The sequence below is a fragment of the Trichechus manatus genome, unplaced genomic scaffold (genome assembly GCF_000243295.1).
Source record: "Trichechus manatus latirostris isolate Lorelei unplaced genomic scaffold, TriManLat1.0 scaffold00040, whole genome shotgun sequence".
Lineage (NCBI taxonomy): Eukaryota > Metazoa > Chordata > Mammalia > Sirenia > Trichechidae > Trichechus > Trichechus manatus.
The window spans coordinates 13,838,482-13,855,191 of record NW_004443976.1 but is presented as its reverse complement, the minus strand read 5'-3'; the positions used below and the strand labels follow the sequence as shown (position 1 = coordinate 13,855,191).

Here is a 16,710-nt window from a genome sequence, read left to right as displayed (position 1 = left end):
CCTGGGTGGTGCAAACAGTTAACACGCTCAGCTACCAACCGAGCCGTTGGCGGTTCGAGTCTACTCAGAGGGCCCTTGGAAGAAAGGCCTGGTGATCTACTTCCAAAAAATCAGCCATCGGAAACCCTACGGAGCACAGTTCTACTCTGGCACATATAGGGTCACCCTGAGTCAGAATCGATTTGACAGCAACTGATTTTTTTTTTTTTTTTTTTTTTTTTTTTAGTGTGCTTATTGGCCATAAAAATAAAATTTAAAAAACTAACATTTTTATTACATTTTTAAAGGTCCCTAAAATTTTTTGCTTAATTTGAGCCCCTTGGCAAACCTATGATGCCCCCATTTAATAGATAAGGAAACTGAGGCTCAGAGAAATGAAGTGAGTCAGTGTCCAAGCAAACAGTAGGCGAAGCTCCTTCAGCCTGCCTCCAGCCTAGGTCAGGGCATCTTCTAGAAGCTCCTGCAGCTGTTACACAACAGCGAACAAGTTGGGTAATGTCATTCCTCGACCTGAAGTCCCCAACCTCTGCCTTTTTTCTACAAAAGAGGAAGAAAGCCTGTGCCAGGTTCCCCCAGGGCCTGGCTTTGTGCTGACAAGGCAGGGTTGTCCTGCTTTCTGGTGGGAATGTTTACTAGCCAAAGCAGACAGCCGCCAAGCTTGGACCACGCACCTCTGGGCCCCTCCTAGCATGGCAGGCCACACAGTGGGGCTCAGGGAGCCCCGAAAACTGCAAGGGGCTAAGAAAGATACTCTCTGGGCTGGCTGTGATGTTTCCCACTAAGGAGCCACCCTGGCAGACATGGAGGCCCACCCATTCGGAGAGCATAGAACTCAGCCTCACACCCACCTGCCTTGGAGAGTCTGACCCTGGCTCTGTGGCAGGCTCTGGGCGATGGGCTGTAGGGCCTGGGGGAAGGTTCGTGCACTTGTATGTGCATGAAGGGGCTGCATCTGGTGCCTTGTCAGCCTGTCTGCGCCTGTGGACAGGACCTGTCTGGAGTCCAGCTCTGAGCTGCTGCTCTGCCCATGCCTGTCCTGACCCCTGTCCCTCCCTCTCCCAGCCACATCCCCATGTGGTTTCCTCTCAGTGACTGTTTGCTCCTGCTCTGAAAGCCCACCCAGCTTGGCCTGTCCCCCACCCCACCCTACCAGAATTAAGGCTGATGGGTTGGTCCCAGGAGCCCAGGTCCCAGAAGAGGGAAGAATCTGAGGAACACAGAATAGTGAGTGTCACACACACACCCATCCTCCCACCCTCCCTCCTCCCTGGACCCCACCTCCAGCACTTGTCACAGCTTGACTGCTTCCAGTATCTCCCACTCCCCTCTCGGCTCCTCCTTCCAATGGCTTTTCCTATCACTCCTCTTCCCCTTCCTCCTCCCAGCACCATCCATTAGCAGGTGCCCTGGGGTCTACAAAATTGGCTTCTGGATGCTGAACAGAAGTTTACAGGGAAAGAGGAATGATCCCAGTGGGAGCTTGCGTCGGGAGATGGTAGGGGTCCAGGTGAAGGGAGAGCACTGTTCTCTGCCTGACTGACAACTGCCACCCCAGCCCCCAAACGTCCCCACGGCCCTCCTATGACAGAGATGGCCTGCAGAGTCCGGTGGTGGCTGGCTGGCTACTCGGAGGAACTGAGGAAGGAGGAACTGAAGGAGTTCCAGCTTCAGCTGCCCTGGGATGTGCTCAGTGGAGGCTCTCCCAGTGTATTCCCTGCTTGACCAGAGAAGGTGGGGGGCATGGAGGTGGCCTCATGACTGGTGGCTCAGCGTGGGGAGCAGCGGCCCTGGGACCTGGCTCTCCACACCTAGGAGAAGATGAACCAGAGCAAGCTGTGCTCCCGGGCCTGCGCAGAGGCGGCCTTGATGTCAGGTGAGTGGACAAAGGCCCTCTGCCCACTGTGGGTCCCTGGTCCCCAACCCCTCCCCTCAGAGGGGCCTCCACTGAGTCCTTCCCACAGGACTTTCTCTGGGCAGTGACAAGGGACTCCCCTGGGCAGGGGCAGGGACCGCAGACTAGGCTGGAGCTGGGAGTCTTGCTGGGAGTCTTTTGCTGAACCCCAGACCCCTACACCCTCTCCTATCCTCACAGCACCTGAGAGGGAGCGCTCAGAGGCCAGAGAGGGAAGAGGCTGGCATTCTTTTTTTTTTTTTTTATTGTACTTCAGGTGAAGGTTTACGGAACAAATAGTTTCTCCTGAAACAGTAGTACACATATTGTTTTATGACATTGGTTAACAACCCCACGACATGTCAACCTTCTCCCTTCTCCACCTTTTTTTTTGGTGAAAATATACATAGCCAAAGATACACCATTTCAAAAATTTCTACATACAGTTCAGTGACATTGACTACGCTCTTCCAGTTGTGCTGCTATTCTCACTTTAGGTGAAGGCTTACAGAACAAAATAGTTTCTTATTTAACAGTTAGTACACATGTTGCCCTATGACAATGGTTAACAACCTTACAACACATCAACACTATCCTTACTCAACCTTGGGTTCCCTATCACCAGCTTTCCTGTCCCCTTCTACCTTCTGGCCGTTGTCCATGGACTGCTGTGAGAGGCTGGCATTCTGAAGGGTGCTGGGAGGGATAGTATGGGTTTCACACCCAGCCCCTTGGCAACGCACTTGCCTGGCATTGTAGTTATAGGTACAGACTGGAGGTCGGGCAGGAGCAGGTTTCGGTCCTGGTTGGACCACTTTTTAGCTCACCCCATTGAGCAAGTCACTTCACTGCTTTCTGCTTCTGTTTCGCCATCTGTAAAATGGGAGAGTAAGAGTTAATGCCTGAATCATAAGACTGTGTGAGGGTTAAAATGATAATCTGTGTTAAACATTTAGCACAGAGTCTAGTACATAGTTTAAGTGCTCAGTAAATAAGAGCTCTTGTCATTGTTGTTGCTGCTGTTACTGTTATTTTTATTATTCCTCTTAGCAACCTGGGGAGGCAGAAGCCCTTAGCTCCATATAGGAAGGCTGAGACTCAGAGGGGAGTGACTTACACAGACAGGTGGTGTCAGAACCAGAGCAAACCATACTCCTTGCCGTCGGGTCAACTCTGACTCATGGCGACCCCGTGTGTTACAGAGTAGAACCAAGCTCCACAGTGTTTTCTTGGCTGTAATCTTTATGAAAGTGGATCACCAGGCCTTTCTTCCATGATGCCTCTGGGTGGGTTCAAACCACCAACCTCTTGGTCAGTAGTTGAGCACAAACCTTTTGCAGCACCCAGAAACCAGAACCAAGGCAAAGACACAAATTTCCTGGATCCCAGACTAGGCCTTTTTGCCCAATGGTGTCTGTGAGGGCATCATTCTCCAGATGAGCCTGCTGGGGGGTTGTGAGAGGGTTGCAGTGGGTTCACTGGTTTCTCTTGACCCCTCCTGGGGACCATGAGACCTGCCCAACATGAAGAGCCCCAGCCCTCGGGGAAGCGCCCATTCCCTTTGTCTCCAGACCCTTCTGCATTCCTCAACTCCCCGAATGCTCCCAACATGAAGTTCCCCAGCTGGCCCACCTCCACCAAGGTGCTGAGGTTGCCCTGGTTCCTTGGTGTCCCTCCGGGAAGAGAAGAGAGAGGTTTTGAGGTTTGTGCCTTACATATCTGGACACAGCTGGAGAGGTGAGTCTTGCTGAGTAGGCCCAAGGGCTCCAAGTGGGGCTATAAATCAGCAGGTGGGTCCCTACCCAGGTGGGTATGTACCTGCATGGAAACCTGGGCTGGAGGAACTGCAGAGGAGGGTAGGAGGAGCCAGGATGGGGTGGTAGGAGCAGTAGGCCTACAAATGATCTCTCAGGGTCCTTCTGATGCTAAGACTGCACTCCCTCCCATTTGACAAATGGAGAAACTGAGACCCATGTGGGCCAAGCAGTGAGTCTTACCCACACTGGAAATGATAGGTGACATGGTCCTTGCCCAGATAGAGCTCAGCTCATTATCTGGTAGGTTCTGAGGATCCTTGGGATCAAAGTAGTCTAGAAAGTTTCAAAGATGACCCTGTTCTGCACATGGACCCCCAAAAGAGGCTAGGCTTATTCCTCAGCCCAAGCCAGTTCCCTTTCCTGACTCCTCTTATTTCGATATCTGCCATCCTGAGCCACCAGGCTACAAACTGTGGCTACACCCTCACCTCTTCCTCTTCTCATGCCAGCACCAGGTGGCCGTCTTTTCCCACTGCAGAAGGACTCGCGTGGAAAGTCACTTGTCCAAGCTCATGAAGCACTTAAGGCAGAGCCAGGGCTAGAACCTAGAACAACCCATTCCTGGTGCAGTGGTTCCCCCCCACCTTGTTGCTGCTTTGTGAAAGTCCCCCTCCTCCAGCTCCCCGCTCCCTTCTCTCTCTCTTCCTCCTGTGCTCCTACTCACCCCTTCCTCCCCCCAAGCCCTGGCAGCAGTGGTTACAAACTTAAGCTCAATTATCCTCAGATTTCACCCTGTCTTCACTCACTTGCTGCATGACCTGGAACAAGTAGCTTCAATCCTCTGTGACTCAGTTGCCTCATCCGAGCCTTCTTATGACTCCAATTTTTCTATCCTCATACCACTTCCCAATCTGCAGTCCAGAATTTGCACCTCTTTGAGCTCCACACTAAAACTCCATTCGCACAAAAGTCCGAATGCATGATGTAGACTCTACTGAAGATGTTTTAGGAAAGGATTAGACAGCTTACATGTCTTTCTCCACAATGGTTCCCTCTTATACCCCCGCCAGCGTTCTTTCTCCTGCCGTTTCCCCATGCCTAGTCTCACTGGCTCTTTCCTTCTCTAGAACATAGAGCAATTCCGCTCTGCCCTCAACTTGTATGCCCATGAGTTTCGCTGCCTAGTATAATAGTGCCTGTCAGTAACTAGGACCCACCCGCCTCAGATGCTACCTAGTAACTATTTGTTGATACTTGAAATGGGGAGCTCAGTCTTCCAAGTGGCTTATCAAAATCTTTCTACCTGATATACACTGGACTCCCCACCCAAAGGAAGTTTCAGACCAGCTACTAAGAGAATAAAATTGTATCTCTCTTTTTACATGATTATAAACATAGGATTACTAACACCCATCTAGCAGGATTGTTGTGTGAATTCAAAATATATGAGCCTGAAACACAATAAATACTCAGTAATTTCTGTTCTCTCACTCCCCCCAGAAAACCCTCCCTCAATCCTCTTCTTCCCAAGCTCCCCAGCCCACAACTCTCCAGATCAAGAGCTGCCTAATGCCCCTAGATCCACAGCAGTGCTGGGAGCCTGGGAGCCCCCACCTTAGCCCAGCACAGAACGCAGAGAGCAGGAAAATCCTAGGATTGGGTGGCCTCTGGGTGAAAGAGCTGGAAACTACTGCACAGTTGAAACCCTGCTGAACTCCTGGAGAGGGAAGGATGAATCAAATGAAGGGACAAAGAATCCCCTGGGGGCTGGGTTAGCTGACTGAGCACAGAGGAACTCCCCTGGAGTGGGCGTCATCACTCAGGTGGCTGGGGGAGGGAACTAGCAGAGCTTGGCAAGCATCTGAAATCTCTCTCCTGAACCCCCTCCCCACTATTGGAGTCTCTCCTTTGGATTAAGTTACTGCTTCCAGGAGGCCCCCAACTAAAAATCCAGGTACATTGTCCAATAAAGGAGATACATCACCTGGTTACTGGGACATGGTTCTGGCCTAGGTCCACTTCAGTCCGTCACTGCCCAAGTAGCTGAGAGCAATATGGGTTCACTGGGCACTCACTCTGTGCCAAGTCTGTGCAGTGCTTCACTTGCACATTCTACCTGAATTTCACAGACACTCCATGAGATAGAAGCTAGCATGGGGAGATTTTGTCTCATGTACTTTGGACACGTTATCAGTAGGGACTAGCCCCCAGAGATGGACATTATTCTTGGGGTCAACTACTATAAAAACTCATGAAAAGGTTTACACACAAAAAGAAACAATCTTTGGTGGTTACGAGGGAGGGAAGGGGTGGGGATGGAAAAACACTAAATAGACAATAGATAAGTGGTAACTTTGGTGAAGGGTAAGACAGTACACAATTCTGGGGAAGCCAGCACAGCTTGTACAAGGCAAGGTCATGGAAGCTCCATAGACACGTCCAGACTCCCTGAGGGACCAAATTCCTGGGCTGAGGGCTATGGGGACCATAGTCTCCGGGAATATCTAGCTCACTTGGCATAACATAGTTTATAAAGAAAATGGTCTACATTCTACTTTGGTGAGTAGCAACTGGGGTCTTAAAAGCCTGTGAGCAGCCATCTAAGACACTCCACTGATCTCACCCCGTTGGGAGCAAAGGAGAACGAAGAAAACTAAAGATACAAGGGAAAGATTAGTCCAAAGGACTAACGGACCACAATGACCATGGCCTCCACCGGACTAGATGGTGCCCAGCTACCACCACTGACTGTTCTGACAGGATCACAATAGAGGGTCTCAGACAGAGTTGGAGAAAATGCAGAACAGAATTCTAACTCACAAAAAAAGACCAGACTTACTGGCCTGACAGAGACTGGAGAAACCCTGACAGTATGGACCCTGGACACCCTTTTAGCTCAGTAATAAAGTCACTCCTGAGGTTCACCCTTCAGCCAAAGATTAGACAGACCCACAGGACAAAACAAGACTAAAGGGGCACACCAGCCCTGAGGCAAGGACTAGAAGGCAGGAGGGACAGGAAAGCTGGTAATAGGGAACTCAAGGTCGAGAAAGGAGAGTGTTGACATGTCGTGGGGTTGTTAACCAATGTCATAAAACAATATGTGAACTAACTGTTTAATGAGAAGCTAGTTCTGTAAACCTTCATCTAAAGCACAATTTAAAAAAAAAAAGTAGAGGGTCAGCGAAAAAAAGGAATACCCTCAATGAGGTGGATTGACACAGTGGCTACAACAATGGGCTTAACCATACCAACGATTGTGAAGATGGCTCAGGACCGGGCAGTGTTTCGTTCTGTTGTACATAGGGTTGCTATGAGTCAGAACCAACTCAACAGCACCTAACAACAACCAAGAGATAGATATAGTGTCATCGCACCTTGGGGATGAGAAAAATGAGGCTCAAAAAGGTGAAGAAACTTGCTCACAGTTGCACAGCTAGTAAGTGGCAGAGGTGGGATTCAGCCTCCACTCTTTCCACCGCCACAGTCCACACCTATAACCCCTACATCCTGCTCCCTCTGCCATCAGGGCAACAAGAACAATCATACTGAAACCACAGGCACATAGGCACCTGAGTCCACAGTCTTAGCCACTGAACTCTACTGCCTGTCAATGCTAGAAGACGCCCCCTTTGGAAGTCTGAGTGATGTTAAGTTAAAAGATTCCTTCAACCAGCTAGGGGTAAACTCGTGGAACTTATGGTACTAAAATGTGGTCCAGGCCCAAAGTATTTCAATTGACTGATTAGTCACACTGTTTCCCATTCAAAAACAGAAAGAAAGAATGGGTGAACAAGAAAGGAAGAGGGAGGGAGGGAGAAGGAGAGGGAGGGAGAGAAGAGAAGGAAGAACGATTAAAGGCATCTTATAGAAACATACAAATGCAATAACTTTATTAGAACCTTAATATATACCTTAAAAATGAGAAGGCAGTATAAAAGCTAGGAGGGCTAATTAATAATTAAACATTCAATTTGGTTCTGAGTATCCTAGCAACCAGGGCAAAAAGGGAAGGAAAGACGGAAGGAAGTACTAGAGGCATCTTATAGATACATATAAATGCAATAATCTTAGTTGTGTTGTTGTGTTTGGTGCCATTGAGTCGACCCTATGCACAACGGAATGAAACATTGCCTGGTCCTGCACCATCTTCACAATCACTGTTATGCTTAAGCCCACTGTTGTAGCCACTATGTCAGTTCATCTTGTTGAGGGTCTTCCTCTTTTTCGCTGACCCTCTACTTTACCAGGAGCCCTGGTGGCACAGTGGTTAAGCATTTGGCTGCTAACCAAAAAGTCAGCAGTTTGAATCCACCAGCCACTCCTTGGAAACCCTATGGAGTTGCTATGAGTCGGAACCCATGGCAACTTGTTTGGTTTTTTACATGGAGAAGAACGTTGCTTTAGGATTGCAGGCAGACTCATCAACAACCTGTTATGCAGGTGCCACAACCTTGCTTGCTGACAGTGAAGAGGACTTGAAGCACTTACTGATGAAGATCAAAGACTACAGCCTTCAGTATGGATTATACCTCAACATAAAGAAAACAAAAATCCTCACAACTGGGCCAATAAGCAACATCATGATAAATGGAGAAAAGATTGACATTGTCAAGGATTTCATTTTTCTCAGATCCACAATCAACACCTATGGAACCAGCAGTCAAGAAATCAAAAGACGCACTGTATTGGGCAAATATGCTGCAAAACATCTCCTTAAAGTGTTGAAAAGCAGAGATGTCACCTTGAAGACTAAGGTGCGCCTGACCTAAGCCATGGTGTTTTCAATCATCTCATATGCATGTGAAAGCTGGACAATGAATAAGGAAGACCAAAGAAAAATTGATGCCTTTGAATTGTGGTGTTGGCAAAGAATATTGAATATACCATGGACTGCCAAAAGAATGAACAAATGTCTTGGAAGAAGTACAACCGGAGTGTTCCTTGGAAGCAAGAATGGCGAGACTATGTCTCACATACTTTGGACATATTATCAGGAGGGATCAGTCCCTGGAGAAGGACATCATGCTTGGTAAAGTAGAGGGTCAGTGAAAAAGAGGAAGACCCTCAAAGAGACGGATTCACACAGTGGTTACAACATACCAACGATTGTGAGAATGGGGCAGGACCGGGCAGTGTTTCATTCTATCGTACATAGGGTCGCTATGAGTCGGAACTGACTCGATGACATCTAACAGCAACAACAACATTACGCATTAGAAGAGAACACACCAATTCAAGAGGAACACATTTTCCCCTGGTTCTAAATTCTAAGGGGATTCCTCAAATGGAGAACTTGAAAGAAATAATATCCCCAACAACAGAGTTATAGTAAGTGCAAAAAATACACGGTACACATTCTTTGTATAAATCAAGAGCAAAGGTCAGCAAACTTTTTTTGTAACGGGCAAATAGTAAATATTTTAGGTTTTGTGGGTCATAAGGTCTCATTGCAACTAATCAACTCTGCCATTGGTAGCTAAAGCAACCACAGACAATACACAAATGAATGAGCATGACTGAGTTCCAATAAAACTTTATCGGGCAGGGCCAAGATGGCGGAGTAGTTGGATACTTCCTGCGGTCCCGCTTACAACAAAGACCCGAAAAAACAAGTGAATCAATTATACATGACTATCTAGGAGCCCCGAACATCAAAGACAAGGTTGAGGAGTCAGACTGAACAGCAGAGGGAGAGAGGGACAGTTCAGAAGCAGCAAGGATTTGCCAGACCTGACCTGGCCAGCATCCTGCAGGCTGAATCCGCTGTTGCGCGCAGGCTGAGGCAAGCAGTAGTACTCAGGACACATTTTCCACACCGGGAGAAAACGAGCAGTGGAGAGTCTGCACAAGCCTGTGGAACCAAGGGAAGGTGCTGGATCTGCAGAAGTTAAGTGCAAGCATCTAACCTACCATACAGGATCAAAAAAACCCTTCCCCCTCTGGGAAGTACCTCTCTCCCATTTACCTGCCCCCTCCCCACTCAGCTCCAGTCCCAGTCTGGCTTCAGTGATTGCCAAGGCCCCTGGGCCCTAAGTGGGACCCATTAGACAGGGAACAAATTAACAAACAGGAAAAAATAATTTCCCAGCTCCCATAAACTGGGAACTCAGAGCAGACACAACCGCTTTGCCTAGACACAGGCATAAGGGGTCTATGAACTTTGAATGCCTTTCACCCCTGCCTAGACCTGTATGGGCCCATTTCAACAGCATAGGCCCTCATTAGCACAGTACAACAGGGTATGTATCTGAAGCCTATTTTCAACTGCAACAGCTAAGGGGGAGTGGCAGATCTGAGACATTCGACACCACCCTACCCATTAAGCAGGGTCCTCACCTACCCATACCAGGGGCCTGTGGACTGGTGGCTCCACTCACTCTACCTAGCCACCCAAGACAGTGGTCCCAGAATAAGTGGTGCCTCCCAGTCCTTACAGCCAACAGCATTGGATGCCCAAAGTCCAGCTGCAAAACCCTCCCACCTACACACTCTAGTGAACAGGCACTCAGGGGCAGCCATCAGCCCCCTACCTTGCTCAGCACATAACCCCCTACTGCAGCCAGATACCTGTGCCTGCTCCAATCACCCCAATGTAGCCCTGCCCATCTAGGACTGTAGGTGACAGCCTGCACCACACACTCCATGACCAATAAAACTTTATTTATGGACACTGAGATATTAACTTTGTATAGTTTTCACATGTCATAAAATATCATTTTTCTTTTGATTTTTCCAACATTTAAAAATGTAAAAACCATTCTTAACTCATAGGTTGGACAAAAACAGGTGATGGGCTGGATCTGACCTAGGGTCCATAGTTTGCCTACCCCTGGTCAATAGCACATCCTAAAAATGTAACTTGTTAGAGGTATTTGGCAGGGAGAGGTTAAGATATAGCTTGATTCAAGAGGACATAGACATTTGGTAACAAATCCATGAAAGCCAGAATGTTCTAGAGGCATCGTGACATCGAGAGGAGCTGAGCCCTCTCCTGGTGCCTGTGACAGACACAGGGCTCTGAGCAGGGCAGGTCATGGCGTTTACCCAATGTGGCCACCGTGATGTTCTCAGGAGATGTTCACCTTGCCAGAAATATTCCCACAGGAGAGAATAAAGAATATCTATAGATACGGTTTCAGAAGTGGGGGTGGCCGTCTGACACCCCAGTCTCACCCAGTGCTGGAGATAAAAAGTGACCTCACAGGCCCCACTCTCCCCAGATTTTCCTCAGGACACCAACAAGGTAGAATAGGAAACCTTGAACCCTGGCAGTCCAGCTGGTTTCCTAGGACGAACTGGGCTTCAGGATCCCAGAGCAGTCAATTGCATCATGTCTAAAATTCACCTAAGGAGAGAAGTCAGAGGCACTCAAAATACTTTGAAGGGAAGGGGTTTGTATTGGTTTCCTAGAGCTGTCATAACAAAATACCACCAACTGGGTCACTTATGAGAATGGAGATGTATTATCTCACAGCTCTCGAGGCTAGGAGTCCCATTTCAGAGGATCAGCAGGGCCGTGCTCTCTCTGTCCACTCTAGGGGAGAAGATCCTTCCTTGTCTCTTCCAGCTCCTGGTAGCCCCAGGAGTTCCTTGGCATTCCTTGGCTTGTACATGCATCTTCACATGACCATCTTCACCTGTGTGTTCCTCTGTATCTGTTCTCTTTTATATGGGCAGCACTCAGATTGGATTAAGAACCACCCTGCTCTGATATGACTGCATATTAACTGATAAACTGTGAGTCTTCCAAACAAGGTCAAATTCACAGATACTGGAGTTTAGGATTTCAATATATCTTTTGAGGGGACATCATTCAATCTGTAACAGGGTTGTAACAATTATTTGGAATCTGACTAAGATATGAACCTGAATGGGATTCATCTCTTCACGGTTCACACGGCACTTTCCCATCTCTGTCTTTATATGATTATAAGGTTTGTCTTAGGTTGGGTTTCCCCAGAAGTAGCCCCTGAGATGGAATGTGACTACAGATAGTTTATCTGGGAGGTGATTTCCTGGAAATGCCAGTCCGAGAGTGGAGAAGAGAGGCAGGGAAGGGAAGGAAGCCAAACAAGGATGCATTATGGAGCAGGTAACCTCTGTGAGCAACTGAGGTTCAATCTTGCTGGAAATCTCTGGAAGACTGCATAGACCACACCTCAGTGTTGTCTGTCCTGGGGGGCAAAAGACTCTTATCCATTACTGGTCAAGGACTCCTCCTGAGGTATTAACTCCCCAGCATTTCTGGCCTGCCCCACTCATGCGCCAAGACAGGGCCCTCACACACAGAACCACAAGTGCTTGCAGAAGGACACCATCAGCATGTACTGGAACGGTGAGTGCTGAGGGAATACATCAAGGGCCAACAGCATCTACTACACCATCCGTTATCTGTTTCTTGAAGCACAACAGATGTTTGCAGCCAAGCAGCTTCATGGCCCATTTCCTGGCTGTAGAAGCCCAGCCAATCCTCCATGACCTCTGACAAGGAGATAACACAATCCCCAACTTACAGATGAGAAAACTGAGGTTTAGTAGGACTAATTTCCCAAGTCATGGGCTTAATGAAGGCGGAGAGCAGTATCTGTTTTGTTCTCTCTTTATCCCCAGCCCCTAGAGCAGTGCCTGGCCCATAGCAAACACTTGATAAATATTTGCAGAATGAAAGAAAGTCATGTAGAGAGTATGACTTGGTAGAGTCAAGACTTGAACAGATATCTTCTTCCCCGAAGGCCGTGTTCCTTTCACTACACTGGAGAGAATGTACCAGTGTCTGTAGCCAGTAGTGTGTGGCATAGAGTGGGTGCCTAAAAGAGTGTTGAATGAATGAATGAACAGATGAACAAATTTATTCTATATCTTTATGTTCCATCTTTCCCTTCCTTACTTAGGAAACAGAGAAAGCTACCAGAACCAGAGAGAAGAGAGAACTTGTCCCACATGAGGCCAGAATTCTCAGTCCTAAAAAACTAGGATTTGCACTGAAAATTCACACAGCTGCTGCTTCTACACAGACCTCACCCGAGAGGCCATGAGCCCCTGGTGAGAGAAAGCTGGCATCATGGAGTGGTGGTGGAGCAAGGGAATTTGATTGAAGTCCAAGACTTATCTGGCCCAGGCCTGAGCACCCAGGAAGAACCTCACAGTCATACTACAGGGGGCTGAAAGACTGGGGAAGTCAACACTGGCCAGGCAGGTGAAGGGAGCCTGGAAGCAATGCCAGCTGTACATGGTCCACTTCCGGCATGTATTCTACCTTGTCTGCAGAGAGTTGGCCCAGTCCACAGTGGGAAGTCTCACTGAGCTCATTACCAAGACTGGGCTGCCCCTCTGGCTCCCATTGAACAGATCCTATCTCAGCCAGAGCAGCTGCTCTTCATCCTGGGTGGTTTGGATGAGCCAAAATGGGTCTTTGAGGAGTGGACATCTGAGCTGTGTCTGCACTGGAGCCAGCAGCAGTCAGTGCATGCTCTGCTGGGCAGTTTCCTGGGGAAAACCATACTGCCCGAGGCATCCTTGCTGATCATGGCTCAGACCACAGCTCTCGGTGAACTCATTCCTTCTTTGGAACAGCCACGTTGGGTGGAGGTGCTAGGGTTCACCAAGGCCAGCAGGAAGGGCTATTTCTACAAATATTTCCCAGTTGAAAAGCCAAGCAGCCAGAGCCTTCAGCTTGGTTGAATCAGACTGCACCCTCTTGACCTGTGTCTCATGCCGTGGGTGTCCTGGCTCATCTGACCTTCCTGAAGCTGCAGATGGAGCAGGGGAAGAACTTGCACTGACCTCCCAGACCACTACAGCCATTCTGCCTGCACTACCTGTCCCACACTCTCCCAGCTCGGCCCCTGGGGACCCAGCTGAGGGCCTTGTGCTCTCTGGCTGCCAAGGGCACCTGTTGAGGAAAGACCCTGTTTAGTTCAGAAGGCCTCAGGAAACATAGGTTAGATGGGGCTGTCATCTCCACTTTCTAAAAGACAGGTTGTCTTAGTCATCTAGTGCTGCTCTAACAGAAATACCAAGAATGGATGGCTTTAACAAAGAGAAGATTTACTCTCTCACAGTCCAGTAGGCTACAAGTCCAAATTCAAGGCATCAGCTCCAGGAGGAGGCTTTCTCTCTCTGTCAGCTCTGGAGAAAGTTCCTTGTGATGTGTCAGTCTTCCTTGGTCTGGGAGCTTCTCTGCGCAGGAACCTCAGGTCCAAAGGACGCGCTCTGCTCCTGGCACTGCTTTCTTGGTGGTATGAGTTTCCCATGTCTCTGCTCACTTCTCTCTTTTATATCTCAAAAGAGATTGGATTAAGACAGTATCTAATCTTGTAAACCTCATCAGTATAACCTCATCACAGTGATAGAATTTACAACGCATAAAGAAATCACATCAGATTTACAAAATGGTACACAATCATACAATACTGGGAATCATGACCCAGCCAAGTTGACAGATATTTTTGGGGGACACAATTCAATCCATGACACAGGTGTTCTTCAAAAACACCCCACCTTTCTGAGCTACAGCTGCCGTCACTTGTGTTTTCAGGAGTTCTTGGAAGCAATTTTCTGTGCACTGGGGGAGGTGGAGGGAAGTGATAATTTGGATAGCATCAGAGGTATGCAAAAGTTGCTAGAAGTGTATGGAAGGCCTGACCTGTTTGGGGAGCCAACCACATGTTTCCTTTTGGGCTTTTAAGTGAGCGTGGGGCCAGAGAGACAGAGAACATCTTCGGCTGCCAGCTGTCTCGGGAGGCCCAGTGGGAACTGCTGCAGTGGGTGGAAGCAGAAGTCCAGCACAGAGATCCTCCTGCAGCTGTCCTCTCTGGAGTTGCTCCGCTGCTTGTACGAGATTCACATGAGACATTTCTGACATGAGCCGTAGCCCACTTCCAAGGATGTGTGTTTGCATGGACACAGAGCTCCTGGTGTACGCTTTCTACCTTAAATTCTGCCGCATTGTGAAGCACCTGCAGGTGAATGAGAGTAGTCAGCATGGACAGGCGTTGAGCCACCACCACCCCCCCACAGTGTGGTTCTGTGTGTACTCCTGTTGCTCCCCTCCCTCCAGCCCCTCTCTGTAGGTTCCACAAGCTGGAATCTCCTGAGCACCAGAGACATGCTCTTTAAGCCTCGTACCAGGAGCTCAAGGCTCAAGGTCACCAGTGATTTCTAACTGCCAAGTCAGACCTCCATTCTCTGCCGAAATCCCTCTGTAGCGTCTGACTGCATGGATGGTGCTCTGCTGTGGCCCTGCCTTGTCCTGCCGCCTCTCCTACCCTTGTGATGGCCTGGATGGACTTTCACCTTCACACTGCCCCTAGTTCCCCTCCGCACTCCCCAAGGGGGTCAGGCAGCCACCTGCCTCTGCTCCTTTCTCTTGACATTCTTTCTTTTTCCTTTATCTGTCGATTTCATCACATTAATAGCCTAAAGGAGAAAAATCATAGGATTATCCCACCTGATGTAGGAAAACCGTCTGATCAAGTACAGAACCTACTGATGATTTAAAGCTCTTTGCAAACTAGGAGTAGAGGAGAACTTTCTTAACTTAGTAAGTACATCCCACACTCAGAGATAGGGAATTAAGCTCCAGTTCATGAAGGGGAGGAGTATCAAAGACTTCTTGGGCACATTTTAAAACCTTCACAGATAATTGCCGATAAACAAGCAATCTACAGAAGAACAAACCTCAAAGTCTGTAAAGATATAATAATATATAAAGACATTGTCCCTGACGGTTGAGCCATTTTGGAATAATCTCGCAGGATTTAGCCATATTAAACATTCACTAAAAGTCCATAAGGTGGCAGTCATAAGGGTGTGGATTACAGTGGTTTGTGGTAATAGGGAGTTGGAGAGATCACCCCTTTGGCCTTGACTTGATTTCTGTCCAAGAAATTGTCCTCTCAGCTCTTCCAGGCATCCCCTTGATGGGAATGACTACTGGGAATGACATTGGTCCTGGGATCTTCCCCCATCACTTTAGAATGCATGTGTCTGGAAGAGTCTCTACTTTTCCTGCAAAACGGGCTTCCTTGTTTGCGTCAGTGATGCCACCACTGACCCAGGCATTTGGCCTGAAACCATAACCAGAGCATAAAAGAGGAGGTTTCTCTAACCATCCTCCAACCCCAGCAAAACTATTAACTTCCCAATCTAAATTCCTCCACCTCTGTTGCAATATTGATCATATAGCATTTTGATATGTCTAGCTCCCACTTTGCTGGGAAGCACTGGTGGTAGAATTCTCACCATCCATTTGGGAGACCCTGGTTCAATTCCCAGCCAATGCACCTCAAGCACAGCCACCACCCATCTGTCAGTGAAAGCTTTTGTGTTGCTACGATGTTGAAGTTTTCAACAGAGCTTCCAGGTTAAGCCAGACTAGAAAGAAAGGCCTAGTGATCTACTTCTGAAAATCAGCCAGAGAAAACCATATGGATCTCAATGGTCCTGTACTCAACCATTCATGGGGATGGCGAAGGACGGGGCAGCGTTTCATTCATTGTGTCTGTGGTCGCCATGAGTCGGGGGCCGACTTGACAGCAGCCAACAACATCTTCCCCTTTAGATGATTCACTCCTTAAGTATTTATTAAGCACTGATTTTACGGCAGGTCCTGAAGCTAAGAGATTAATAAAATACATTAATAATCTCTCTGCTCTCAAAGAGCTCAAATAATTACAATAGAATATGATGCCTAGAATAATAGAGGTAAGAACTAGGTACTTTGGTGGCCTGAGAAAGGGAGTGGTGGCACAATTGGGCCAAAAAAGGCAAGATTCACAGAGGGAGAAACATTTGAGTTGAATCTTTTATTTTCAGATTAAAAAAAAAATCACAATAAAAAGCAGCCAATGTTCACTGAAGAAAAATAAGAATATGTAGATAAACAAAATGATGAAAATTAATATCAACTAGAATCCTATCACTCAGAGATGACTATCGTTAAGAATTAGGGTATAGCCTTCTAATTTTTTTTCTATGCACATTTCTATGGCAAAATTGAACCACACTTATATAGTATTTTACAAACAGTTTTGTTTTCTTTTTTTTTTAATTGTGATG

General features: G+C 47.8%; 1 protein-coding gene across 1 annotated transcript in view; it reads left to right on the top strand.

Moving 5' to 3' along the window:
* Nucleotides 1–1,590: 1,590 nt before the first annotated feature.
* NLRP1 (NLR family pyrin domain containing 1) overlaps nucleotides 1,591–16,710 on the top strand; it is a 51,606-nt gene continuing 36,486 nt past the window's right edge. The window contains 11 exon segments of the mRNA XM_023730996.1: nucleotides 1,591–1,873; nucleotides 3,463–3,558; nucleotides 5,149–5,290; nucleotides 12,543–12,789; nucleotides 12,791–12,971; nucleotides 12,974–13,381; nucleotides 13,384–13,629; nucleotides 14,130–14,324; nucleotides 14,327–14,430; nucleotides 14,432–14,489; nucleotides 14,492–14,543. Of these exon segments, the coding sequence (XP_023586764.1) occupies nucleotides 1,591–1,873; nucleotides 3,463–3,558; nucleotides 5,149–5,290; nucleotides 12,543–12,789; nucleotides 12,791–12,971; nucleotides 12,974–13,381; nucleotides 13,384–13,629; nucleotides 14,130–14,324; nucleotides 14,327–14,430; nucleotides 14,432–14,489; nucleotides 14,492–14,543 (2,012 nt within the window).